At 52.9% G+C, this 25348-nt stretch overlaps 1 protein-coding gene and 1 long non-coding RNA gene across 4 annotated transcripts in view; one reads left to right on the plus strand and one right to left on the minus strand.

Moving 5' to 3' along the window:
- CTNNBIP1 (catenin beta interacting protein 1) overlaps positions 1 to 5215 on the plus strand; it is a 49947-nt gene extending 44732 nt beyond the window's left edge. For all 3 annotated transcript variants that reach the window (XM_084786766.1, XM_084786765.1, XM_084786767.1), the window contains exon 4: positions 4898 to 5215. In XM_084786766.1, coding sequence (XP_084642892.1) covers positions 4898 to 4956 — 59 coding nt within the window. In that variant the 3' untranslated portion in view covers positions 4957 to 5215. The remainder of the gene's footprint in view (positions 1 to 4897) is intronic.
- Positions 5216 to 20331: 15116 nt separating this feature from the next.
- LOC311600264 lies at positions 20332 to 25320 on the minus strand. The gene is made up of 3 exons (XR_014780181.1): positions 24684 to 25320; positions 23297 to 23389; positions 20332 to 20517 (listed from the first exon to the last, which is right to left on the minus strand). It is a non-coding gene; the product is annotated as an uncharacterized lncRNA (long non-coding RNA).
- Positions 25321 to 25348: the final 28 nt, after the last annotated feature.

The following is a 25348-nucleotide window of genomic DNA, read 5'->3' on the forward strand; positions in this document are numbered from 1 at the left end:
AGTTACAGACAGTTGTGAGCTGCCATGTGGGTACTAGGAATTGAACTCTGGTCCTCTGGAAGAGCAGCCAGTGTTCTTAGCCAGTGAGCCATCTCCTCAGCTCCAGTTCTGAGGTATTCTAATCCTATTACTTTAAAAACATATATAAATGGGGCCAGGCATGGTAGTGCACCATTACTCCCAGCACTTGAGAGGCAGAGGTGGATCTCGATGAGTTCAAAGCCAGTCTGGTCTACAGAGTGTGTCCAGAACAGCCAGGGGTACACAGAGAAACCCTGTCTCACAAACAAACACACACCACATAAATGCCTGTCACTTGCCAATCTGATGGCTCCCAGCAGCTTCTGCTCCATCAGCCTGCCCTCAGGGCCACGTGCTCCTAGTCTTCCTCTCTTCTTCCTTCCTCCCCACCCACCCCCTGCTCCGTGGTCCCTCTCTGACCCCAAGCCCAGCTATAGGCTGTCAGCAACTTTATTCAACCAGTCAGAGAATATTGGTGAGCAAAATTTACACATCACTTGATGTATGTGAAAGTGTGCTCGTCTGGGGTGCAGCCAGATCTTGGGGGCCAGTATTTAACATTTGGATACATAGCAGCACCAGATCGACCCCCAACAGATAAGGCAGGAGGCTTATTAGTCAAAGGCATGAGATCCTGTCTCTAATGTCCAGAGCAAAACAGAAATCAGTGTGAGTAGAAATGGTGAGAGGAAGCCAGGCGCCATGGCTCACACCTGTAGTCCCAGCGCTCTGGGAGGCAGAGGCAGACAGATCTCTCAGTTCAGGGCCAGTTCAGGGTCTACAAAGCAAGTCCAGGACAGCCAAGGCTACAGAGAGAAACTGTGTCTTGAAAAAAAATAAGAGGAGGAGGAAGAGGAAGAAAGAAAGAAATGGTGAGAGCGGACAGACCTTTTCTTGTTCCCATCTTGCTGCGATGAGCTTTAGCATGCGATATGGTGACACCTGTTATCAGGGTGGATACATTCCGTGTTTCCTGTCTGATGCATGTTCTATCATGAGGGATGTTGGACTCTGTCAGTGTCTGTTAAGGGGATTGTGTGGGTTTTGCCCTTTATTCCAGTGGTAGACCATATTACATCAACTGATTCTCAGATGTTAAGCCAACCTTGCATTCCTAGAATAAATCTCATTTAGTCTGAAAATAGGATCTCTTCTTATATGTTGCTATATGCAATTTGTAGCATTTTGTAAAGCATTTTTGCATATATTCATAGAAGGTCCACATCTGTGGTTCCTGTGTGTGTGTGTGTGTGTGTGTGTGTGTGTGTGTGTATGTATGATGCGTTGTCTATTTTCAGTAACCTTACTGTTCAGTTTGATGGAGAAGACGTTCAGGAGCAACTGAGGAGCTCCTGTCTGTCTGAGCTCAACTGCTCAGGGAAGCAAGGAACAAACACTCTGAGCACACGGCCTGACAGTGGTGACAGAGCCTTGGCTATGAAATAGATTGCTTACAGCACAATGACGAGAGCACCTGAGGGGTCAGCTGTCCCCCTTCTAGGGCAGGAGCTGAGTTTTAGGGCCGGAGCCATGATGGCAAGCTAAGCATCTCTCCATCCTTTTTGCTTGCTGATCCAAATTCCAGAGCAGAGAAGGCTCGGAGCGCCAACATCCTCAGGCCATAACTGAATGATGACCACCTGGCCCACTAATGATCCGGACAGGTCAGAGGATGCTCTGCCCTTTATTTGGCTTCAAAGGAAGATAGGTCCTGGTGGTCAGGAGAACAGGAGAGGGGGCAGGATGGGCAGCATGTCTGGGGACTCCTGCAGCCCCCCCCCTCCCACACACACACAGAGCAGAGGCTCTGAAATCAGGCCTGTGGGTCCCCAGTCAGGGAGGGCGGGGGGTCAGCTGGTAGTGTGGGAGGGTAAACCCCTTACAAAGCTTTTGCCCTAGGTGTCTTGTTACATACTCACCAGAGTGACTTGTGACCTTGAGAAGGTCCCTATCCTAGTTATGGTTTCCATTGCTGTCATGAAACACTATGCCCAAAGCAGCTTGGGAGGAAAGTGCTTGGTCCACTCACAGTTCCACATCACTGTTCATCATCAAAAGCAGTGAGGGCAGGAACCTGGAGGCAGGAGCTGATGTGGAGCCATGGAGGGGGAGGGGTGCTGCTCACAATCCTGCTCCTCGTGACTGGCTCAGCCTGCTCTCTTACAGAGCCTAGGACCACCACCCACAATAGACTGGACCCTCCCACATCAATCACTGATTAATAAAGTGCCCCACAGCCCTGTCCACAGTACCGTCCTAGTGGAGGCATTTTCTCAATTGAGGTTCCCTCCTTTCAGACAGCTGTAGCTTGTGTCAGGCTGACATAAAACCAGCCATCATAGTCACTGTCTTCACAGCACAGGACACGGACCACTGAGCAATCTGCGGAGCCCACTGATGGGGATTGGAGCCTCTCTAAGGAGCTAGTGGCCCATTCCCTCTGCACAGTCACCATTCCCTCCTGGGGATCCAGTGCTATTTTTGTGCCTACAGCTCTCCGCAGAGGCCCAAGGTCCCTGCAAGAAAGCCCACGAGGCAGATGAGGAAGGAAGAGAGTGGGTTGTCACCATTCATTACCACAGAAGCATCTTCTGCTGACACCTCCCCGGCACAGTCTTGCTTCGACCCCCTCATGCCTAGGCAAGCCGGAGGCAGCTCTCAGAGAAACCAGCATCTGTTAGGTACCCAGCTCAGCCGCCAGGCAGGGTATGATGTAATCCTGGAGTCTGGTTGCTGCAACAATCCTGCCTGCAGTGGTAGTGCTTGGTCCCAGGACTGGAGTGAGAACAGAATGTTTCTGAGAACACAGAAAGGAGCTGCAGGGCTTCTCAAGCAAGAAGCCAGATAGCCAGATATCTGTGCTCCTTTTGGAGGCTTGTCTTTCTTTCCAAAGATGCTGATCCTCGAGGCAGAAATGAGGGGAGGGTGATGATTGATTACGTTCCCTTAGCACCACTATGCTGATGTGAAGGCAGGATTTCCGGGTGTCACGTGTTCTGCAGCACCGTCTGAGGTGGTACCTCCTGCCTCTTCCAGGCGGTAAGGTGTAGAGAAAGCACTCCTCTGTGGTGTAGACAAGGATGGTCAACACTGCTGACTCTGGTCCAAGTGCTAGAGGCCCTGTTGTACCCCACCCAGCCCAATCCTTGGATGCTTTTCTCTTCCCTGCTGTTCCCATCTGTCTCTTCCAGGGAGATCGCCTCCAGTGGAGAAGAGGGAAGCAGGCCAGAAAGGCCACAGGCAGCCTGTTCCTGTTCAGGGCAAAATGCTGGGTCATCCTTTAGGAGAGGTGGACAGGTAGTGAGACACAGGGACAGGGCTCAGCTTGGGTAGATTAGCATTTCCAGCTCCTTTCCTCTTCTGGCCAAATGCCAGAGCCTGTCTTAGGGAGAACAAGACAAAGGGAGTGACTCATGAGTGGCTGGACTAGAATCTCAAACTCAGCATTAAGAAAACACATAAGGAATGGGCATCATGCGTTTCCATCAAGGCTGGCAGGCAGCAGGCTAGAAATGGGCTTGGCCAAGCTCCTCGGAACAGGCCTCTAGCAAAGGGAAGCCGAACAGTTTTTAAATTCCTAGTGGAGGACTGGCTAGATGGCTCAGTGTATAAAGGTGCTTGCCACCAAGCTTGTCCACCTGAGTTTGATCCCGAGAGCCACAGATTGTCATCTGACCATAGCACGCATACACTGGTATGCCTCTGACCCAAACAATAATAAATAAGCATTTTTCAAATCATTTCATCTGGTTTCAATTTTGAAAAATGACTATAAGCATGAGGCACAGTGGCACACAGCTGTAATCCCAGTACTCTGAAGTCAGAGGCAGGCAGATCTCTGTGAGTTCAAGGCCAGTCTGGTCTACAGAGCGAGTCTAGGGCAGCCAGGGATGTTACATAAGAAAACCCTGTCTGGAGAAACCTGTGTGTGTGTGTGTGTGTGTGTGTGTGTGTGTGTGTGTGTGTGTGTGTGTGTGTTTTGTCTGTGGTACCCATGGAGGTCAGAAGAGTGTGTTAGATTCCCTAGAACTACAGTTGCAGATGGTTGTGAGCCAGCATGTAGGCCAGAAGAGGAAAGGAGCTGGAAACACTAATCTACCCTAGGCCCTGCAAGAGCAAGAAGTACTCTTAACCACTGAGCAATCTCTCTGGGTCCAAGGTCTATAAACTGTAGAAGAGAGAAGGGAGTTCTCCGTGGTGCCCTTGGAACAAGGGACATGAGCAGGGCAGAGCTGCTCCAGGACCAAAGAGCTATCTCATCTCTTTGTGGTGTTTTTCAAGGCAGGGTCTCTCTGTGTAGCCTTGGCTGACCTGTACTCACTTTGTAGACCAGGCTGGCCTCGAACTCAGAGATTCGCCTGCCTCTGCCTCCCTGAGTGCTGGGATTACAGGCGTGCACCACCGTGCACAGCTCTATCTCATCTCTTAGCCATGTGGCCTTCCCCTGAAGCATTGAACCAGGGTGGGATGGCTGCCATGTCCCCAGCTTGCCTATAGGAAGACAAGAGGTTTTCTTTTCCTTCTCTGTTGTTTTTATTAGGTTGTTATATGCCCCAGGCTGGCCCTGAGCTCACTGTGTAGCCGAGGATGACTATGAACCTCTGATCCCCTTGCCTTCACCTTCTGAGTACTGAGCTAAGAGGCATGTAACATCACACAGGACATGGGGTGTTAGGGACTAAGCACAGCAGGCTTTGCATACAAGACAAGCGCCCACCAACTCAATTACATCCATGGCCCCTTTGATACACTCTGTACTCAGCATCTTTATGCCCCATGGGAAAATAGAGGAGGGATGCTCCTCAGGTAAGCACAGCCTTTCTGCCTTTTCCTGACACTAGAAGCCATCAGCAATTCCTGTCCCCTTGGTCTGCAGGTGCAGAGGACGTGGTGATGGCGTTTTCCAGGTCGGAGACAGAAGACCGGAGGCAGTAGCTGAAAGCCCCTTGGAACACCCTGGAGGCTACCGATGGCCAAGAGATTTGCGTGGCTCCTCTGCTGGTTGAATGGTAGCAAATCACCTTCAACCCTCCCTCTGCTCCCCTCCTCCACCCGACCCTCCCCACCCCAGCCACTCAGCGGAGCTGGCATCAAGGGGAGATGCCAGTGGTGGTTTGTGATTGGCTTGACGGGATGGACTTGTGATTGGCTGCAGGAAGAAACCTTTTTATTTTTAAATCTTGACCAACGGAAACCTTTTATTTTTATTTCTGACTCTTTATTTTTTTAAAAATTTGCGCCTCGGTATCTGGCTTCCCCGGAAGCTCTCCGAGCTCTGGTGCTTTATTTAGGTCGGTTTTTAGAAATGTGAAGAGGTCCGATTGGCTGCTTAAACTGGAAAAGGATTGTGATTGGCTGGCTAGTGGGAAATGGTCTTGTCTTTGGTTGGCTGCAGGTCTTCTGCTCACATCAACTTCCTCTATTCTGAATGCAGAAAACAGGGTTTTGGGATATTGATTGTTGTATTTGACTTGGAAAAAAAAAAAAGAAGGAAAAAAAAAAAGAAACCAAATGAGCTTTGCAATATTTATTACACCAAGAGCTGCTGCTGCTGCCTTCACATTTTGAGTTCGTGCTTGAGTTTGATTGGCATTCAGTATGTGGGTTTGGTTTCCCATTGGCTCACCCCTAACTCCCGTTGCTATGGACTTAACTTCTACTCTGCTGCTTATTTGAGGCCTGAGGGTACACCTGGAGATTGCATGTGCTTTAATGACCACACCTGCTTCCACCAGCAAAGGGACTTCAGGGACCCTGAGCAGGGTCCACAGCTGGAAAACAGGTCCCCCAAGGAGCTTTGTGTTGTCCTGGGGCAGCAGCCCAGAGCTCAGGGGTGACCAGAAGGCAAGATTTATGTACTCAGTTCTAAGAGTTGGCAGCCATCCAGCTTCCTGGGGCGAGAATGGATTATGCAGACCTCTCCAGGCTCTCTGGCCAGCCCACGCTAAGCACAGGAGTGCTGGCTGTCAGCTCCATCCTCTTTGCTGCTCTGTGTCTTACTTCCCCGGGCCTTGGCATCACTAGATCCCGAGGATTATGAGGGGTCTTTCCTAGAGCCTTGAACCCAAGCAGATACCCCATTTTTACTCCCAGAACCCCAGAGACTCCACACTTGGCTCAAGCACAACCTAACCAGGCTTCCCAGGGTGCATTGCTAGGGGCAGTAGGTCCTGGGTGGCAGATGTGTTCTACCTGAGTCCAATCCACCACTACACAGTATCTTTCCATGTCAGCCTAGAAGGAATAGTAACATGGCTTATTTAGGAAGCACACAGTAGGAAGACCAGGTAGACCTTCTTCACACAGTGGGCCACAGGCGAGCCCTCAGATCCAGCCCTAGGGCCACATTTTAGAGCAGCTCCTGAGAAGAGGGATCTGGGTCATCGTCCCCCACCCCACCCCACCCCCACCACACCTTCCCTGGGCATTACAGAAATGGTAAGTGATTGATGGCCCTTTCTTGTCCTGGGTACCATGAGGCAGAGAACTCTTGGAGCATCTTTCCCCTTCTTAGGGCTCAGGCCTCCCATTGTCAGGAGGAGCTGGAGCCCAGTACCAGCATGTCTTGAGACCGAGCCCTGGGGCACCACCTTGGTGGACGGCCTGCACTTACCACTCTTATTCTAGGAGGAGAATTTGAATGCCATGTCCTCTGGCACGTGGGCGCTGTTAGCTGACAGTAACGTGCCAAGGGCATTGGCTTCAGCAAGCAAGGACAGTGGAAGACCAGCTACGCCAACCCCAGCCTGAGCAAGAGCCTGAGAGGAGAGCATCATTCCTGGAGAGGAGCTATGTGTGTGTGCAGGCGCGGTATGAGTTCCCACAGACAGACACTGCCAGCTCAGTGTGGCCTAGAGATATGGCTGAGAGAGCCTCTGGGCAGAGACGGGGGTTTGCAGTCTCCCCTCACTCGGGTGATTACATCTAAAGTCAGCTATTGCCAGCCTCAGCGGGTTCCTGTGACACCTGGAGGCAGAGCCCTGGTGTTGGCGTGTGCTCCCCCCCAGCACTTCTTCTCAGCTCACTCTTCCAGCAATGGCCTGGCTCGTCCTCCGAGGAAGAAAAGTGCAGGTGTCGCTGTGGCTTCTTATTCTAAATAAAAGTCTATCTAATGGAGGGGGAAAGTAACAATAAAAAATTTTCATAGGTTGGTGAGTGAGCTGAGCTGGTTCCTCTCTCAAGGCTATCACTGCTGGGGCCCTTCCCAGGAGACATGTGGAGGAGGAGGGTTGGCAGCATCAAGCTTGCTCAGTGTTCATGGCCTGGGCTGGGGATGTAGCTCAACTGGTAGAGCTTACTTAGCATGCCTGGGTTTGAGCCCAGCACCACATAAACTCATTGTGGTGACACACACCTGCGAATCCAGCAATCGTAAAGCTGTGAAGCTGAGGCAGGAGGATTCAGGTGAGTTCCGGGTCAGCCTGGGCTACAGTGATATCCTGTCTTGAAAAGGTAAAGAAGCTTAGGTGTGGTGGCGCATACTCAATCCAGCACTGGGGAGGGAGAGGCAGGTGGGTCTCTGAATCTCTGTGAGTTCAAGGCTAATTTGGTCTACAGGCAAGACCAGGACAGCCAGGGCTGCACAGAGAAATCCTTGTAACAACAACAAAAATAAAAAAATAAAAAAAAAAGAAGAAGAAGAAAAGAAAAAAAAACTAAACAAAGTAGGAGGAGAGAAAGAAAGAAACAGGGGCTGGGCCTGTTCACACCTCTGTGTGGATGTAGAAAAATCAGTTCTCCTTCTCTTCAGCTGTGTTGTTAGCGCCAGGCGATAGACTACATGAGACCTCACCTCAGAAGGGGAGGGGAGTGTGGTGGTGCACACCCCTAGTCCCAGCACTCAGGAGGCAGTGGTTTGTGGATCTCTGTGAATTTAAGGAAAGCCTGGTCTACATAGACAGTTCCAGGATAGCCAAAGCTACCCATTGGGACCCTATCTTGGGAAAGGGGGTGCTGAGGACACAGCTGGACTTACACTGTGCTTGCCTAGCACAGCATCAAGCCCCTGGGTTTGATCCCCCACCCAGCACCATGTGAGCCAGGTGTGGTGGCACACACTCATAATCCCAGCACTCAGGCCTCAGAGGCGGGGGACCAGGAGCCAGGAGGACATGGTCATCCTAGCCTACATAGGCAGCTTGAGGCCATGTTGGTTACATGAGATCTGACTCGGAAAACAAACAACAAACCACTTTGTCTTAGGCCTGGACCAGTGCACATGTCTAACACGCAGTCCTCAGGACGAGGGGCCCGTCTGACCATATGACCCCACTCATCTTCAGTGACCGCCCCATTTCATGCTGATGTTACAGCCCATCAGTGTGGTGGCACTGACCGTGTAGACAGCCAATGTGTGTGCGATGGCTGGACAGAACCCCCATCCCTCCATCATCCCAGCAGATTGGGGGGTTGGGGAGGGGCGGCACGCACGAAGAAGAGCTATGCATGGTCCGTGCTAGCCTTGTAGCTGGAAGTGACCTTGAGTTCCAGACCCTTCTGTCCCTACCTCCCAAATGGTGGGATTTCAGGTGTATGGCACCACACCTGATAGAAATTTACTGATACTTAGCCATCTGTCCAGTTTTAGGACCTGAAATCATTTCTGCTTCGGGAGGTTTTGCCTTGGAAGCACTTTCTGGAAATTTCCACCTTCATCCTCCATAATCCCCTCTAGGCCCTCTTGCCCGCCATCCCATTTACCACACAGCACATTGCTTCCATTTCCTTTTCAAAAGCTTTGCTTGAGGGCCTGGAGAGATGACAGCTGACAGTACTTGCTCTTGTAGGGGCCCTGAATAGTTCCCAGCAGCCTCATCAAACAGCTCGCATCTGCCCTAACTCCAGCACCGGGATCCAGTGCACGTATCCACACACACATAATTTGAAAGAAATAAATTTTGAAATTTTTTTCCTCTGGACTCTTGATCTTGTGAGGGTTTTTTGATTTAGTTTTCATTTTAGACAGGGTCTCACTGTATAGCTCTGGCTGGCCTGGAACTTGCTGTGTAGACCAGATAGATGGGCATCAAACACAGAGATCCAACTGGGCGTGGTGGCGCACGCTTTTAATCCCAAACTAGGGACACAGAGGCAGGCAGATTGCTGTGAGTTCGAGGCCAGCCTGGTCTACAAAGTGAATCCAGGACAGCCAAGGCTACACAGAGAAACCCTGTCTCAAAAAACCAAAAACCAAACAAAAAACAGAGATCCCCCTGCCTCTGTCTCCTGAGTGCTGGGATTAAAGGCATGCACCAGCTAGCCCAGCTGCTGTGGGGATTTTAGACAGCACAGTCGTAGCATTGAGTCTTGGCATTGAGCTAAGAGTGTATATCTCCAGCCAGTCAGGAGGCTGAAGCAAGAAAATCATGTAAGCCCAGAGGAGTTCAAGGCAAAATAACACTCACCCCAAAACAAAAACCCACCTTTGAGTGGAAGTCCCGCAGCCTATAGTGTGGCCACTCATCTCAGGAAAACTGTCCAGCACTTATTGATTACCCGCTGCATCTGGGAGCTCACTTCGCTACAAGGGAGCCCCTTCCTGCTTGAAGTGACCTTGTGGCTATCCTCACATCGCCTTGGTCTGTCCCTCTCTGGAACTCCTAGTCCATAAAGGAGTTTGTCATCATAGTGAAAGAGACAGATAAGCTAAGTTAACCAAACTTACATAGGAAATGGCTTGTCTAGTGCTCAGGCTTTAAAAAAAAAAAAAAGACTCTAACGTCACCCTGCAGTTCTAGTTTATGTTGCTAATTGCTCAGAGGGAGGGGCTGACTGGCTCTGGTCCAGCCTCCAGCAGCGCTAGGGTGCAGCTGTCAGTCACTCACCTTGAGCTGCCTAACCCACTGAAGTCTGTAAAAGGAAGTAGGTCACTTAAAATGAGCCAGGGACTTGAGCATGTAAAGTAAAAGCGTCTCCCAGGGTCCCTGGCCCCACACTGCAGTCCCCCTCAGGGGTCTGCCTTCTTGGGCACAGATGCATGCTGCTGATAATGAACTCAGCCCTCAGGATTTGGGGTGAAGATAGGGTGTGGTGTGCCGACAGCCTGGAGGGGGCCTAGGGACCTGGAGGGCAGGGAAGCAGAACACCCTGTCCTTTGTTGCTGCCTCCCACCCCCAGAGTAGGAGGCAGTGGGGTGAGGGGGGGGTGAATTAAGTGTTTCCCGGTCCCTTAGGTACGGAGCAGCTGTGAGTGTCCAGGCAGCTCTCAGCCTTTGATCAGGGTCCTTTGTTTTGTCCAGGACTTTGACAGAGAAATCCTTCCCTTCTGTGGCACCGGGTCCCGTTGAAGGAGGCAGGAGTCAACTTCCGGAATGGGGCAGCTCTGGACCCCAGGGGACCTCGGCACCACCCTGCACCCACCAGGCCTATAAGCAGGCCCCCTGCACCTGGACAACTGCACCTTTCCCACAAGATGAACTGGGCTCCGACTAACTATGGGGACCCCATTTAGAAACCCTTTACCTCTTCTGCCATCCTTTGAAATAATTTGATCTTCTGGGAGACAGCTGGGTATTTAGAAGGTGAAGTCATTGAAATAAATGCCTTACAGGGCAGAGGGGCGACTAGCGCGCACCTTCCATCCCAGCACTCGGGAGGCAGAGGCAGGTGGATGGCTGTGAGTTCGAGACCAGCCTGGTCTACAAAGCGAGTCCAGGACAGCCAAGGCTACACAGAGAAACCCTGTCATGAAAAACAAGCAAACAAACAAACAAAAAGGCTGCTTTTCTCGAGGACGTGGCTTCAGTTCTTGGCACCCACACAGTGTAAGACCCCCGACACGGCGGTCTTAACGCGGAGACCCCCACCAAGAACCAACGAGACCAAGGCTTCGGCTGCAACAAGCAAGAGGCTTTATTATTAAGGGGACGGGTACCCGGGCGTTTCAGTCTCCCAAGAGGCTGGCGCGCCGGGCGAGTCTTTAGGGGGTCCTTTATAGGGAGTTTGGCGGGAAGCTCGATTACAGAAGCGAAAAGCATAGTTACAGGGCTCTGATTGGTAAATTTAAATGAGGCGAGGTTATAGTCCGGTCATTAGGTGGGCTCTGGGAGCAGGGGAGTTTACCCGTTCTCTGGGCCAGGTGGCCATCCATAAATATCTTGTTTGACATGGAGCGAGGTTATGGCCCGGCCATCGGATGGGAACAGGGGAGTTTGTCCACTCCCTGGGCCAGATGGCCGACCATAAATATTTTGTTTGACAAGGACAAGCACGCTTTTATCTTTCTCCTCTGAGCTCCAGGCCTTATCTTACCTCGGGAACCCATTATTTTAGTCTTGCCTTGCAAGATAACGTTACTGCTGCTATGCTTGCTATGCCGGGTGCACAGGGGAGGGGGTCTTACATTCCCCCCTCTTGTTGTAAATTGAATGAAATCTTTCATTCAATGACCTCTGGTTGTGTCTGTTGGAGCTGTTGGTATTGTCGGGTTAGAACCAAGGCCTGTACAACCGATAGGTGGCCTTGGTTTCGGATGAATTGCATCAGTCTGTTAAGAACGCAGGGCCCAAAAAGTAAGAGCAGAACAATAATTAACAAAGGGCCTGTTATGGTAGATATTAAAGTGGTGAACCAAGGAGCCTTATTAAACCAGTTTTCATACCACGTTCGTCCTGATTCGAATTGTAACTGTCGCTGTTTTAGTCTTTCTCGCAGCTTGGACATACTATCTCTAACTACCCCTGTATGGTCAGCGTAAAAACAACATTCTTCCTTGAGGGCTGCACAGAGTCCACCTTCTTTCAGGAATAAAATGTCTAACCCTCTACGATTTTGGAGTACTACCTCAGAAAGGGAGGTTAGGGACTGTTCTAATGCACTAATAGATTCTTCTAATGCTTGAAGATCTGCGTTCATGGCCTGTTGTAGCTGCTGAAAATGAGCAACCTGAGTGAGAGCAGTAGTCCCGGTTCCGATCCCTGCCGCAACTCCCCCGACTGTTAATCCTCCCAGTAGCAGTGCCAGAGTGATGGATACTGGCTCTCGGGGGTAACGATTAATCCCCTCAAAATAGCGGTATAGGTCGGAGGGGTCATGGTATGTGATCTTGGGGAAGAGCTGGACTAATACACAGAAGTCCGAAGACATTTTAAGGACGGATGTTGTGACACATGGGGTTAACCCAGTGTTACAGGCCCAGTAGGTTCCATTTGGGCCAGTGAGGTACCTGGTTTCCGAAATTTTCAGGGTGCTGGTCAAAGTGGTGTTGCACAGGGATTTATGGGACGAGGGGACGGTCCCTAAGCAAGTTCCCTTACCGGATATTTCAGACAGCGTAAGGCGGTGAGGGGTATTGGAGAGACACCTATTGTCTGGGGTGGAGGAGTTGGTAATGCTGGTCGTAAGGGCAACTCCCTCATAGTAAGGGGGTTGGGAGGTGAGACACATCCAACATTCCTTAGTCTTTTCCGGGGAAGTATAGTTTAGGGCCTGGTATGCCCCCGTTACCAAGTCCAGGAGCTGATTTCTCGTGTTAGGATGTGAATCTAGGGCAGAGGGGGTGCTAGGATTTACCGAAAATGACGTCGTCGGTGGAGCGGGTGGGGGTAGCACCTGGGGTCTAGGCTGGGCTTGAGGTGGCTCGGCCAGGACAGGGTTAGGGCCTATTGCCATGGTGGGAGCGGTAGTCAGGGTTAACTTGACCTTGAAAATTAGCCCATGGTCTTTGTTTGATTTATACAATCGCAACCCCCAAGTGTTCCCCTTAAGCCATCGGCGATCCTGCTTTCCTTTTTCTGTAAACTTGATGACTATGGGGTTGCAGTACTTTTTCTTGCAGGGCCCCTCTGGGCTATTGAAGGGGGCGCATTTAGTCTGGAGGTATTTATACTCATTTCTTTCTCCTTCTCCTGGCCTGTCATAGCTACTGTTTCTCTTTACCGTGATCAGGTCCCAACTGGAAGAGGGGTTCCAGGAAGCCTCGCCCGTGGTTTCACAGCCCCATGCGGCACAAAAGAAATCAGGGGCCCCCCCACATTGGCGCTTGAACTGCCGAGATTGGCCTTGTCCTGGGCAAACATAGAACTGAATGGACCGAAGATTAGCCCGGTAGAACTGTCCGGAGCACCCGAGAGTGCTTCCTATCCCATTTGGCACGCATAGTCTTTCAGCCGGGGGATTAGAGAGGTCAGTGTGGTCGGGAAGGTCCCATGTTAGTGACCCGGCTGCCAACTTACAGAGGTCTGGCGTCAGGTCCGGCCACCAAGTCCATGGAGGGTGTAGTGCGGTGACCGACCAGACGGTGTCTCCCTCTTCATTGGTTACCTCCCAGGTTTGTTGTACTGGAGTGTGAGGGCTGGCAGACGGGGCCCAGGGGAGGGATAGTAGGAGAAAAGTAAGGGTCATGGGGCGGATCAGGTTCGGGAAAGTCTTATCTTTAGGGGATTGTCGGTTCGATGGGCCTTCCATGTTGTCTTGTCTGGGTCTGTCTCCCTGGCTGCCTTGACGTGGGCTGCGTGGATCCAGGTGGCAATTCCGTCTACCTTGAGAGCCGTCGGGGTAGTCAGGAGAACAGCGTAAGGTCCTTTCCAGCGGGGTTCAAGGTTCTTGGTCCGGTGGCGTCGGACCCAGACGTAGTCTCCGACCTGGAATGGGTGAGGGGCCAGGGGTTTGTCAAGCTGGTCTTTATAAGCACGGGCTAGGGGCTTCCATACCTCATTTTGCACCTCTTGGAGGGCTCTTAGGTGTGCCTGGAGGGAAGGCCTGGTAGCGAAGGAGCCGATATCTGGGTCAAGGAAGTGAACAATAGGAACATGTGAACCATAGACAATCTCAAAGGGAGTAAGTCCATGTGGGCCAGGGGTGTTCCTAACCCTGTATAGGGCCAGGGGTAGCAGGGCCACCCAGTCCTTAGTGTCAGCTGCAAGCGTTAATTTAGTCAAAGTCTCCTTAATAGATCTATTCATGCGCTCTACCTGTCCTGAACTCTGGGGTCTATAAGAACAATGTAATTTCCAATTAATCCCCAGTAGTTTGGCCACCTGCTGGCTTACCTGGGAGACGAAGGCTGGTCCGTTGTCGGACCCAATTACCTGTGGCATCCCGTAGCGAGGGAAAATATCATCTAAAAGCTTCTTGGAAACCACCTTGGCCGTCTCATGTTTGGTGGGGAAGGCTTCAGTCCATCCTGAAAAAGTATCTACGAAGACCAGCAGGTACCGGTATCCGTATATACCTGGTTTGATCTCCGTGAAGTCAATTTCCCAATGGGTCCCTGGCCGGTGTCCTCGGACCCTAGTTCCTGACAAATTTAAGGACTTGTTGGTATTGACCAGCGTGCAGGGCCGGCAATTGTCAATGGCTCTCTGGAGGGCCTCCTTTTTTCCCAATAGGTAAAAGTCCGTTTCTTCTTTTTCAAGGAGGGTCTTCATCTTCTGGGCGCTTAAATGAGTGAGCTTGTGGAAGTAGTCAATCAAATAGTCAGTTTCTTTTGAGGGGACGACTACCTTGTCCTGGTATCGCCAATGGTCAGGGCCTTCAGGAAGCGCGCCCATCTTTTGAAGTCTTTGTATGTCGTCGTCGGTGAATTTCCAATTCCGGTCCTGCTGTCTTGGCGCTCCGGTGTCTCCTTGTAAGGAGAGCGCCTCGAGAGTGTCGAGGGGTCTTGTAGCGGCTTGGCGGGCTGTCTCGTCAGCCAGCCGATTACCTCGAGCCTCAGGAGAGTCCCCTTTCTGGTGGCCCGGGCAATGGATGATGCTGAGCTGCTGGGGTAAAAAGAGGGCCTTCAGGAGGGCCAGGATTTCAGTCTTATTTTTAATTTCTTTACCTTCTGAGGTGAGGAGTCCTCGGCGCCGATAAATTTCTCCATGTACGTGGGCTGTGGCGAAGGCATACCGGCTGTCTGTATAGACTGTTAGCCTTTTTCCTTTTGCCAGTTCCAGGGCCTTGGTCAGGGCGATCAGTTCAGCACGCTGGGCGGAGGTCCCTGGGGGCAGAGGGCTGGCCCATATTACCTGGTCGGTGGTGGTGATAGCCGCTCCGGCCCGTCGTGTCCCGTTATCCAGGAAGCTGCTCCCATCCGTATACCAAACGAAGTCTGGGTGAGGGAGGGGCTGGTCAGTGAGGTCAGGGCGGGTTCCGTGGATTTCCGCCAGGACTTGCTGACAATCATGATCCTCGGGCCCGTCTGGGAGAGGGAGCAGCGTGGCAGGGTTGAGATTGGTTATTGGCCCAAAGGTGACTCTGTCCGAGTCTAAAAGCATGGCCTGGTAATGTGTAACCCGGGCGTTGGAGAGCCATCTGTCTGGGGGCTGCCGGACCAGGGATTCCATGGCATGGGGCGCTAAGATAGTAATTGGCTGTCCCATGGTGAGTTTATTAGAGTCTTTAAGGAGTAAGGCGGCTGTAGCAACCATCCGTAGGCAAGGGGGCCAGCCTGCTGCCACGGAGTCCAGTTTCTTAGAGAGGTAGGCTATAGGCCTTTTCCAGGGCCCCAGTCTCTGAATTAGAATTCCCTTGGCGTAGCCTTGCTTCTCGTCAATGAACAACTCAAAGGGCTTGGTTAAATCGGGCAGCCCCAGTGCGGGGGCTGAAATTAAGGCAGTCTTAATAGCCTCGAAGGCCTGTTGATGGGTGGGCCCCCAGACAAACATCGTTCCTGGCTTGGTGAGGGGGTACAGGGGAGCTGCCAGTTCCGCGAACCCAGGGATCCAGAGGCGGCAAAAGCCCGCTGTTCCTAAAAATTCTCTGAGCTGACGGGGGGACCGCGGTGGCGGGATTTGGAGGACAGTTTGTTTCCTAGCCGGAGTGAGCCACCTCTGTCCATCCTTGATGGAGTAACCTAGGTAGGTTACTTCAGTCTGGCAAATTTGTGCCTTCTTGAAAGAGGCTCGATACCCCAGCCGTCCTAGGACTTGTAGGAGGGCGTGGGTTCCCCGTCGGCAGCTCTCCTTAGAGGGGGCTGCCAGGAGGAGATCGTCCACATATTGGAGCAATATGAGGTCTGGGTATCGTACCCTGAAGTCGGCCAAATCACGGTGTAAGGCCTCATCGAACAGAGTGGGACTATTTTTAAATCCCTGTGGCAGCCGTGTCCATGTTAGTTGCCCCGAAATCCCCAAGTCGGGGTCCTTCCATTCGAATGCAAAGAGAGGCTGGCTGGAGGGATGCAGTCTTAGGCAGAAGAAAGCATCCTTTAAGTCCAGCACAGTGTACCAGACATGGTCTGGGGATAGCCCCGTCAATAGGTTGTAAGGGTTGGGGACAGTAGGATGTATGTCTTCAACCCGTTTGTTGACTTCTCTTAAGTCTTGGACCGGCCGATAATCCCCCGTTCCGGGCTTTTTAACAGGAAGCAAGGGGGTGTTCCAGGGAGACTGACAAGGAGTCAGTATGCCTTGGTCCAGGAGTCTCCGAATATGAGGCCGTATTCCCAGGTAGGCTGCCTGTGACATAGGGTACTGCCGGATAGAGACTGGGGTGGCAGAAGCCTTAAGGTGTACTAATATGGGGGGCTGTTGGTGAGCTAGGCCCATTCCCCCAGTTTCGGCCCATGATGATGGATACAGGGCTTGCCAGTCTGGGCTAGGGGTATCGCTCCCAGGGGGGTCAGTCTCATACAATCTGTATTCATCCTCTAAATTTAATACCAAAGTCTGAATAGGCCGCCCTTGTGGTCCTGTCACACGAGTGTGCCCTTCTTCGAAGTGAATTTGGGCCTTGAGTTTGGTTAATAAGTCTCTTCCCAGGAGGGGATATGGGCAGTCCGGGACATGAAGAAAGGAATGTGAGACCTTACCGGTGGCAAGATGTACTTTTCTCTCGGTGGTCCAGCGGTAAGGCTTCCCGCCAGTCGCTCCTTGCACCCAGACAGTCTTTGTTGTCAGGGGCCCCGGTGCGGTGGTAAGGACGGAGTGCTGAGCTCCCGTATCCACCAAGAAGGTGACGGGTTGCCCCCCCACATTTAGAGTTAGCCGGGGTTCAGGGGGAGGCTCCTGACCCTGACTTCTTCAGTCTTCCAGGTTGAGGAGAGCCGCGGAGGGGGGGGTTCTACGGGGCCCTTTGGGACGCCTGGGACAGTCCCGTACCCAGTGACCTCTCTCCTTACAATAGGCACATTGGTCCTTATCCACAGGGGTTTTTCTCCGTCCTCCCTGGCCCTGACTATCCTGGCGTCCTGAAACTACGGTGGCCAAAAGTCTACTCATTTCTCTATGTCTCTTTTTATCTCTAGCATTTTCCCTCTCTTCCGCTTCTTTTCTCAATCTCTCTTCCCTTTCTTCAGACTCTTTCCTAAGCCTTTCTTCTCTCTCTTCCGGCGTCTCTCTCTTATTATAAACTTTCTCTGCCTCCTTTAAAAGATCCTGAACTGTACTCTCTTTAAGTTCCTCCAATTTCTCCAATTTGCGTCTGATATCTGGGGCAGACTGCCAGATAAAAGCCATGGCCAGGGTGGTGGCCAGGAGGGGGTCCTCCGGATCATATGGAGTATAGACCCTATAAGCCTCTTTTAGACGCTCAAGGAAAGCTGACGGCGTCTCATCTGCTTTTTGAGTAACCATCTTAACCTGGGCCAAATTGGTGGGCCGCCTGGCGGCTTTTTGGAGACCCGCTATAAGCAGCTGACGATAAAGGCGTAGGTGGGCCCTACCTTCCTCAGTATTGAAGTCCCAGTCGGGTCGTTCCAAGGGGAAGGCACTGGCTATCTCATTTGGCAGCTGGGTAGGCCGCCCATTAGCTCCTGGGACGCTCTTGCGTGCCTCCAGAAGGACGCGCTGCTTTTCCTCAGAGGTAAGGAGCGTCTGTAGAAGCTGTTGACAATCATCCCAAGTGGGTTGATGGGTGACTAGAATGGACTCAATAAGGGAGGTTAGCCGGGAGGGGTCCTTAGAAAAAGAAGGGTTATTATTTTTCCAGTTATAAAGATCTGAGGCGGAAAACGGCCAATATTGCATCTGGCCACCCGTGCCAGCCCGAAGAGGGAAGGCCTGAGAGGTCTGAGGTGGAACTTCGCGCCGGCTACGGAGTCGGCCGGCCATCGGTGAGGCCTCGGGTGCTGCGGTAGGAGCAATATCTTCAGGGCGGGGCATGATATCCCCAGGTGTCCCCGGCGGGGGAGGAGCCGAGGGAGTCGGAGGTCCGGCCGATGAGGCTGGACCTGGAACCACTAGGGCCCGGTAGGGGGGTGGTTCTTCAGTCAGGAGATCCAGGAGGGGACCCTCATCTGGCGGCAAGACCTTCTGGGCTGGACGGACAATGGCGGGATAGAGACCTGTCCCAGCGGGGGGCGGAGCGGAGTGAAGCCCGGTCCCAGCTGAATCTGCCATGGCAGGGGACACTGGCTGGGGCGGAGCGAGGGGAAGCCCGGTCCCAGCTGAATCTGCCATGGCAGGGGACACTGGCTGGGGCGGAGCGAGGGGAAGCCCGGTCCCAGCTGAACCCGCCAGAGCAGAAACTACAGGCAGGGGCATTGCGGGAGGGAGCCCGGTCCCAGCGGAACCCGCCAGAGCAGAAACTACAGGCAGGGGCATTGCGGGAGGGAGCCCGGTCCCAGCGGAACCCGCCAGAGCAGAAACTACAGGCAGGGGCATTGCGGGAGGGAGCCCGGTCCCAGCGGAACCCGCCAGAGCAGAAACTACAGGCAGGGGCATTGCGGGAGGGAGCCCGGTCCCAGCGGAACCCGCCAGAGCAGAAGGCGCCGGCTGGGGTGTTGCGGCGGGAGTCGCGGAGTGGGGCCCGGCCCCGGCGGGAGTCGCGGAGTGGGGCCCGGCCCCGGCGGGAGTCGCGGAGTGGGGCCCGGCCCCGGCGGGAGTCGCGGAGTGGGGCCCGGCCCCGGCGGGAGTCGCGGAGTGGGGCCCGGCCCCGGCGGGAGTCGCGGAGTGGGGCCCGGCCCCGGCGGGAGTCGCGGAGTGGGGCCCGGCCCCGGCGGGAGTCGCGGAGTGGGGCCCGGCCCCGGCGGGAGTCGCGGAGTGGGGCCCGGCCCCGGCGGGAGTCGCGGAGTGGGGCCCGGCCCCGGCGGGAGTCGCGGAGTGGGGCTGAATGAGGAAAGGTCTGACCCATGGAGGGGGGTCACGAACGAGAGATTCCCAAGTCATTATGTAGGGGACCTGGTCCGGATGACCGTGTGGTCCAGGGTCTATAATTTTGGACTTGATCTGTAGAATGAGAGAAAGGTTAAAAGTGCCATCTTGTGGCCACCCGGTATAAAGCGTAGGCCATTCAGCGGAACAAAGAGTTTTCCATCTGCCCTTGCGAACTTCTACTGACAAATTGTGCGCTATGGCACGGACCTCTTTGAAGTGCTGCAAAGTAAGGGTTAGTGGGGTGACAAGAGTCTGACCCATGGTGCCGAAAATATAGAACGAAACACAACAGAGAAACACTACACACAGAAGACCAGACACAGCCTGCGCGGGACGCTTGCGCCAAAGCAAAAATAAAGCGGCGGTTGCAGGCGGCGGCTCGGCCGCCGCAGGGGATCCGTACCCCCCGCCTTCCAGATGAGGCGAATAGCCTCTCAGATGGGCCGGAGCCCCAAATAACCCTGGAGGAGACAGGGTTCTAGTACAGAATTCCACAGGGACGTCTCCCCGGGCCACAAGGGGGGAGTACAAGCCCGTCAGCTTCCCCCGCCCTTGCCAGATTCAGAGAGTTTGCGCAAACACCGAGACACGTAACGATTAACAACGATCAACAACGACAAAGCCGGCCGGCGCAAAGACAAAGGCTTACCTCCCGAATTTGGGTCGATGGTCCCCAGGCGGGGGTCTCGATCTCGCTGGGGCCTCCAAATGTAAGACCCCCGACACGGCGGTCTTAACGCGGAGACCCCCACCAAGAACCAACGAGACCAAGGCTTCGGCTGCAACAAGCAAGAGGCTTTATTATTAAGGGGACGGGTACCCGGGCGTTTCAGTCTCCCAAGAGGCTGGCGCGCCGGGCGAGTCTTTAGGGGGTCCTTTATAGGGAGTTTGGCGGGAAGCTCGATTACAGAAGCGAAAAGCATAGTTACAGGGCTCTGATTGGTAAATTTAAATGAGGCGAGGTTATAGTCCGGTCATTAGGTGGGCTCTGGGAGCAGGGGAGTTTACCCGTTCTCTGGGCCAGGTGGCCATCCATAAATATCTTGTTTGACATGGAGCGAGGTTATGGCCCGGCCATCGGATGGGAACAGGGGAGTTTGTCCACTCCCTGGGCCAGATGGCCGACCATAAATATTTTGTTTGACAAGGACAAGCACGCTTTTATCTTTCTCCTCTGAGCTCCAGGCCTTATCTTACCTCGGGAACCCATTATTTTAGTCTTGCCTTGCAAGATAACGTTACTGCTGCTATGCTTGCTATGCCGGGTGCACAGGGGAGGGGGTCTTACAACAGTAGCTCACAATGTTGTATCCCCAGTTCCTTGGGATCCGTCACACTTTGGGGCTTGCATCTGGTGCCTATAGCTAGGTTTGCAGGCAAGTTATCTATGCACGTAAAATCAAAACAGGGCCTCACGTATTCCAGACTGGCTTCATATATGGCTTCATGATATGTATCCTCATGCCTCAACTTCTTGTGTTCTGCAATTACAAATATGGGCAGGGTTTATGCAGTGCTGAGGATAAAACCAGTGTCATAGCCTGGCGAGGTGGCACACACCTGTAATCCCAGCACTCGGGAGGCAGAGGCAGGTGGATCTCTGTGAGTTCCAGGCCAGCCTGGCCTACAAAGTGAGCCCAGGACAGACAGGGCTCCACAGAGAAATCCTGTCTTGAAAAACCAAAACACAAAACAAAAACCCACCAGTGTCATGCGTGCTAGGCAGTGTGGCTATCAACTAGTGTCTGGCAACCAGAAGGCTACCAGGCAGCACCCATCCATCAGGGAAGGGAAGGCAGCAGAGAGATCATTGTTGCCAAGCCCCACCCTTCCAGCCTCCTCTGGGAAGGAGCTTCTGTTTACACACCTGTGGGAGCCCCACCCACCCTGCACAGCCCTAGGAGGTAACTTTAGACCCAGAAACTTCTCACTCCCTGGCGGCCTTGCTTCCAGCTGGAGAAGGCAAACATTCACAAATGCCACTTGTTCTTGTTGGTTTTTGTTTTTCAAGACAGGGTTTCTCTGTGTACCTTGGCTGTCTTGAACTCACTTTGTAGACCAGGCTGGCCTCGAACTCAGCAAAATGCCTGCCTCTGCCTCCTGAGTGCTGGGATTAAAGGCATGTACCATCACGCCCGGCTCATTTTTTTAAAAAAAATATTTATTTATTATTATGTATACAATGCTCTGCCTGCATGTACACCTGCAGGCCAGAAGAGGGCATCAGATCACATTATAGATGGTTCTGAGCTGCCATGTGGTTGCTGGGAATTGAACTCAGGACCTCTGGAAGAACAGTCAGTGCTCTTAACCTCTGAGCCATCTCTCCAGCCCCATTTTTTTTTTTTAAAGACAGGGTTTCTCTGTGTAGCCTTGGCTGTCCTGAACTCACTTTGTAGACCAGGCTGGCCTCAAACTCAGCAATCTGCCTGCCTCTGCCTCCTGAGTGCTGGGATTAAAGGCATGCACCATCACGCCCGGCTTATTTTTTTTTTTTAAGACAGGGTTTCTCTGTGTAGCCCTGGGTACCCTTGGAACACACTGTAGATCAGGTTAGCCTTGAACTCAGAGATCCACCTGCCTCTGCCTCCCAAGTGCTGGGACTAAAAGTGTGCCACCACCCACCACCTGGCCCATAAATATCTTTCATTCCTTTATACTCATGTTGTAATTTAAGTGTGGCCCCTAAAGTTCATATGTTGAAAACTTATGAACTCATCCATAAATTCATATGTCCATGAATCTAGATGGGGGGCTTTTCAGAGGTTACTAGGATTGGATGATGTCATAGGGTGGGACCCCCAGGACAACACTTGTGCCCTTATCAGAGGAAGAGACCTGTGCCTGGCTTCCTCTGCATTACCAGCTGTTGTCGTCCACCATGTCACAATGCAGCAAGAAAGCCTCCGCTAGACACCCACGCCATGCCCTTGGACTTCACCCCCGGCAAAGCCATGAGCCAAATAAACTTCTGCATGACTTGCCCATGTAGCAACAGAAAACAGAAAAAGATATCAGGCATCTGGATTATCCCAGTCTTGGTAACACAGCTGGTAGGTATTGGATGCTAAAAGTCTGGGTGGCCCTCTGCATATGTCAGCCTCAGGAAGGGGTGACTCCAGTGGTCCTGGTCTGCCCTGAGCATCTGTCTAGACTCTGCCTTCTTAGCTGTCACACTGTGCAGACATGGCATTTCACCGCTAAGCCAAGCTGGTTTTTCTAGAAATTTCTTTTCCACTTTAAGCCTCTTGGACATAGAACGTTGTTTGCTCCCACAGAATAAATCTTATTGTCCACATAGCCAGGATCTGGGGAGACATGGCTTAGAGTGAGAGCTCTGGAGACCAAGGAAAGCAACCATCCCATGAGGCCGCTGCTGAGGAAGAATGTCAAAACACGTAGGACACCCTCAGCAGTATGACCTGTGTACAGTAGGCGGTCAGGACATATGGTCATCGTGAAAGTCACCCTGGCAGGTGTCGCCTCCACCCCAACCTGCTCATAAGTCACACAGAACACAGACTTATCTGCAGTACTTGGGATTCAGCCCCAGGACCAATTAGGTGCCTGTTAAATGCTTTCTGATGAGGACAGACAAGCCTTCCCCACCACCATAGAGCCTCTGCCTCACTCAAGAGGCTCTGCTGCCTGTGGGGGAAGAGTGTTTACAGTATCCCTTGGCCTTCCCCATGCAATAGGTGGAGCTGTGGGGGTCCCCCAGATGGCAAGGCCTGGGCACAACAGCTCTGCCTTCTGGGGACCCTCCTGCTCCCCATGTGCTTTAAGCTCTAATCATAGCCAGGCAGGGAAGGGGATAAAATTAAATCCTCGATCATGATCAAGTGGTTAAAATAAGCCATGGCAGCCAGAGGCTCCCTCCCACTGCAGCCTGCACTGCTCTCAGCAAGAGGGAGGAGGAGGAAGAAGAGGCGAGCAGCACCCTGCGTGCCCAGCACCCTTCTGCTTTCTTCTGTCACCCAACAGGACCCAGTGCCAGGCTTCCACCCTGTTCCGAGATGGGGAGCCCCAGGGGGGGCTTCCTGAGGCTGGGAACTCACACTAAGGGTAGCCGCTCTGAGGGGGGACTTCCAACACTTTATCCAAGGAGACAGACAGGTCCTGAGCTTGGGATTCCGGGACTGTAGGTCAGGGTTCAAATTCAGACTCTGCCAGTTACTAGCTGTGTATTGTGAGCAGTCATGGGAGGTCTCTGAGTTGGGGTTTCCTAACGTGGACCACAAGAACACCAAGGACACTTACCTCATCACTGTTGGCCTACATTCATCAGCCAAGGGCCGATCGTGTGGTCCATTGTGGAGAGCAGTCTGCCTGGGGCTCAAAAAATAAGGGCCTCTGCCGACAGGAGAGAATTTCAGAATAATAAGACGAATTATAGGTCTACTCTTCCTTTCTTCTGCCCTCCCCACCCTGCATTCCCACCCCTGCTTCATGCGGGGAGCTCTGTATCTGAGCCTCAGAGACTCATCCCCAACTGTACCTCCCCTTGTCCCCTTTAGGGGGCCAACCATGGCTGCTGGGCCTGCTCATGCGGCCCCTTCTGAGACTGTAGGTAGTCTGGGGTTGAGGACAGCTGGGTGAAATTTTCCTTCAGGGTAGACAATGCCCCAAGCCCAGGCACCTCTAATTTCCCCACCCAGCCTCAGAACAGGACTCAGATAGAGGGTCTCATCTCCTCAACCTGGACCACAGAGGTCCTGGAGGCAGCACCTGAGGGCTGTGGCTGGTATTGCTCTAACCTGGCATGGCAGTCAACAGTACTGGAAGATCTGTGAGATACTTACATGGTGTGCCCCAGGCAACACCGGGGTGTACCTTGGCTAAGGAGCTAGGAAGCTGAGTGGGAAAACAATGAGGTGGTAAAAATAGCCCTTTGTTTACGCAGCTCACATCCTTGTGCATCCCTGCATGAAACAGAAACCACAGCAACAGGACCCAAGATGGGGCCGGGCGTGGTTGGCGCACGCCTTTAATGCCAGCTCTTAGGAGGGTGGATCTCTGTCAGTTCGAGGCCAGCCTGGTCTACAAAGTGGGTACAGGACAGCCAAAGCAACACAGAGAAACCAGGTCTTGAAAAACTCGAACAACTGGGGGTGGGGGTGGGGTGGGGAGCAGGGAAACAACCCAAGATGGGTCTGGACGGAAAGAGTTCAGTCTCCAGTGCAGGATGGCCTGGCAGGACAAGAGTGGTTGCATCCATCCTTTCAGGATCCCAAGAAGCCTCCCAGGTTACCTTGATGGCCAAGGCCTTTTGTGTGATTTTGTAAAAAATATTTTATTTAACTTTAATCTATGTACATTGGTGTGAGGGTGTCAGATCTTGGAGTTACAGACAGTTGTGAGCTGCCATGTAGGTGCTGGGAATTGAACCCGGGTGCTTCGGAAGAGCAGGCAGTACTCTTAACCACTGAGCCACCTCTCCAGCCCCCTTTTGTGTGATTATTGCTGTGGCCCCCTAGAAAGGCCTTCCTTGCTCCCTGCCTCATCCTAGCAGGGCCTGGCTGCTTTTCCCCTTTTCCCCCTTCTTAGCTTAGACTGTTCCTTTGGGAATTGGTTCCCAGGGACGTTGCCTCATCCTAAGGGACTCTGTGGCCATAGTAGTCTGTGAACTCTTCCCAAGCTGACCCACCTGCCCATCGGAAGTGCTGAAACTGTCTGCCAAGAAGCTGCAGGGGCAACCTGGAGCCAGTCTCTTAGGCCTTCTGTCTAGAACCTTCCTCCAGATCTTTTGGGAGATTCCCCAAAACATGCAGCAGCCTACCAAGGTGAGCCCCAAGACTTCAGTAGGCATCCAGGACTCCTCTGGGTTCCTGGAGAGTTAACCCAACCTACCCTGAGCTAACTGGGCTCCTGCCAGATCTGAGCCAGTCAGAACCTGCTGGGCTCGGTCAGGAAGGGACCTAGCCCTCCGTGCCTGCCTGTCGTTGAAGTTGCTGGAGACAGACCCGGAAGAATTCTTTGTCATCACCTGGAGGGCAATTCGTCACAACAGGCAGACCCAGGCTTGCCAGGCAGCAGGGATTCTGTTCCCTTCGGGAACTCCCACCCAACCACTGCACATGCCCAAGGGAACTTTATACTTTCACGTGGCTAATTGGGAAAGGCAGCGAAGGTACAGAGGCCTGTGGGTCGGCTGGGCCCTGGCCCAGAAAGCTTCAGGAGTGGAAACCCCACAGAAGCTGATTTGTCCAGACCAGCCCGGAAGCTTTGTGGGAGAGCCAAGTCTGGGGCAGCGGGGGTGCGGGGTGCTGGGGAGATGGCTGAGAAGGGGGTGTCCCACCCAGGTGTCCTGCT

Source organism: Acomys minous (genome assembly GCF_964271855.1).
Source record: "Acomys minous genome assembly, chromosome: 6".
In the NCBI taxonomy this organism is placed as follows: domain Eukaryota; kingdom Metazoa; phylum Chordata; class Mammalia; order Rodentia; family Muridae; genus Acomys; species Acomys minous.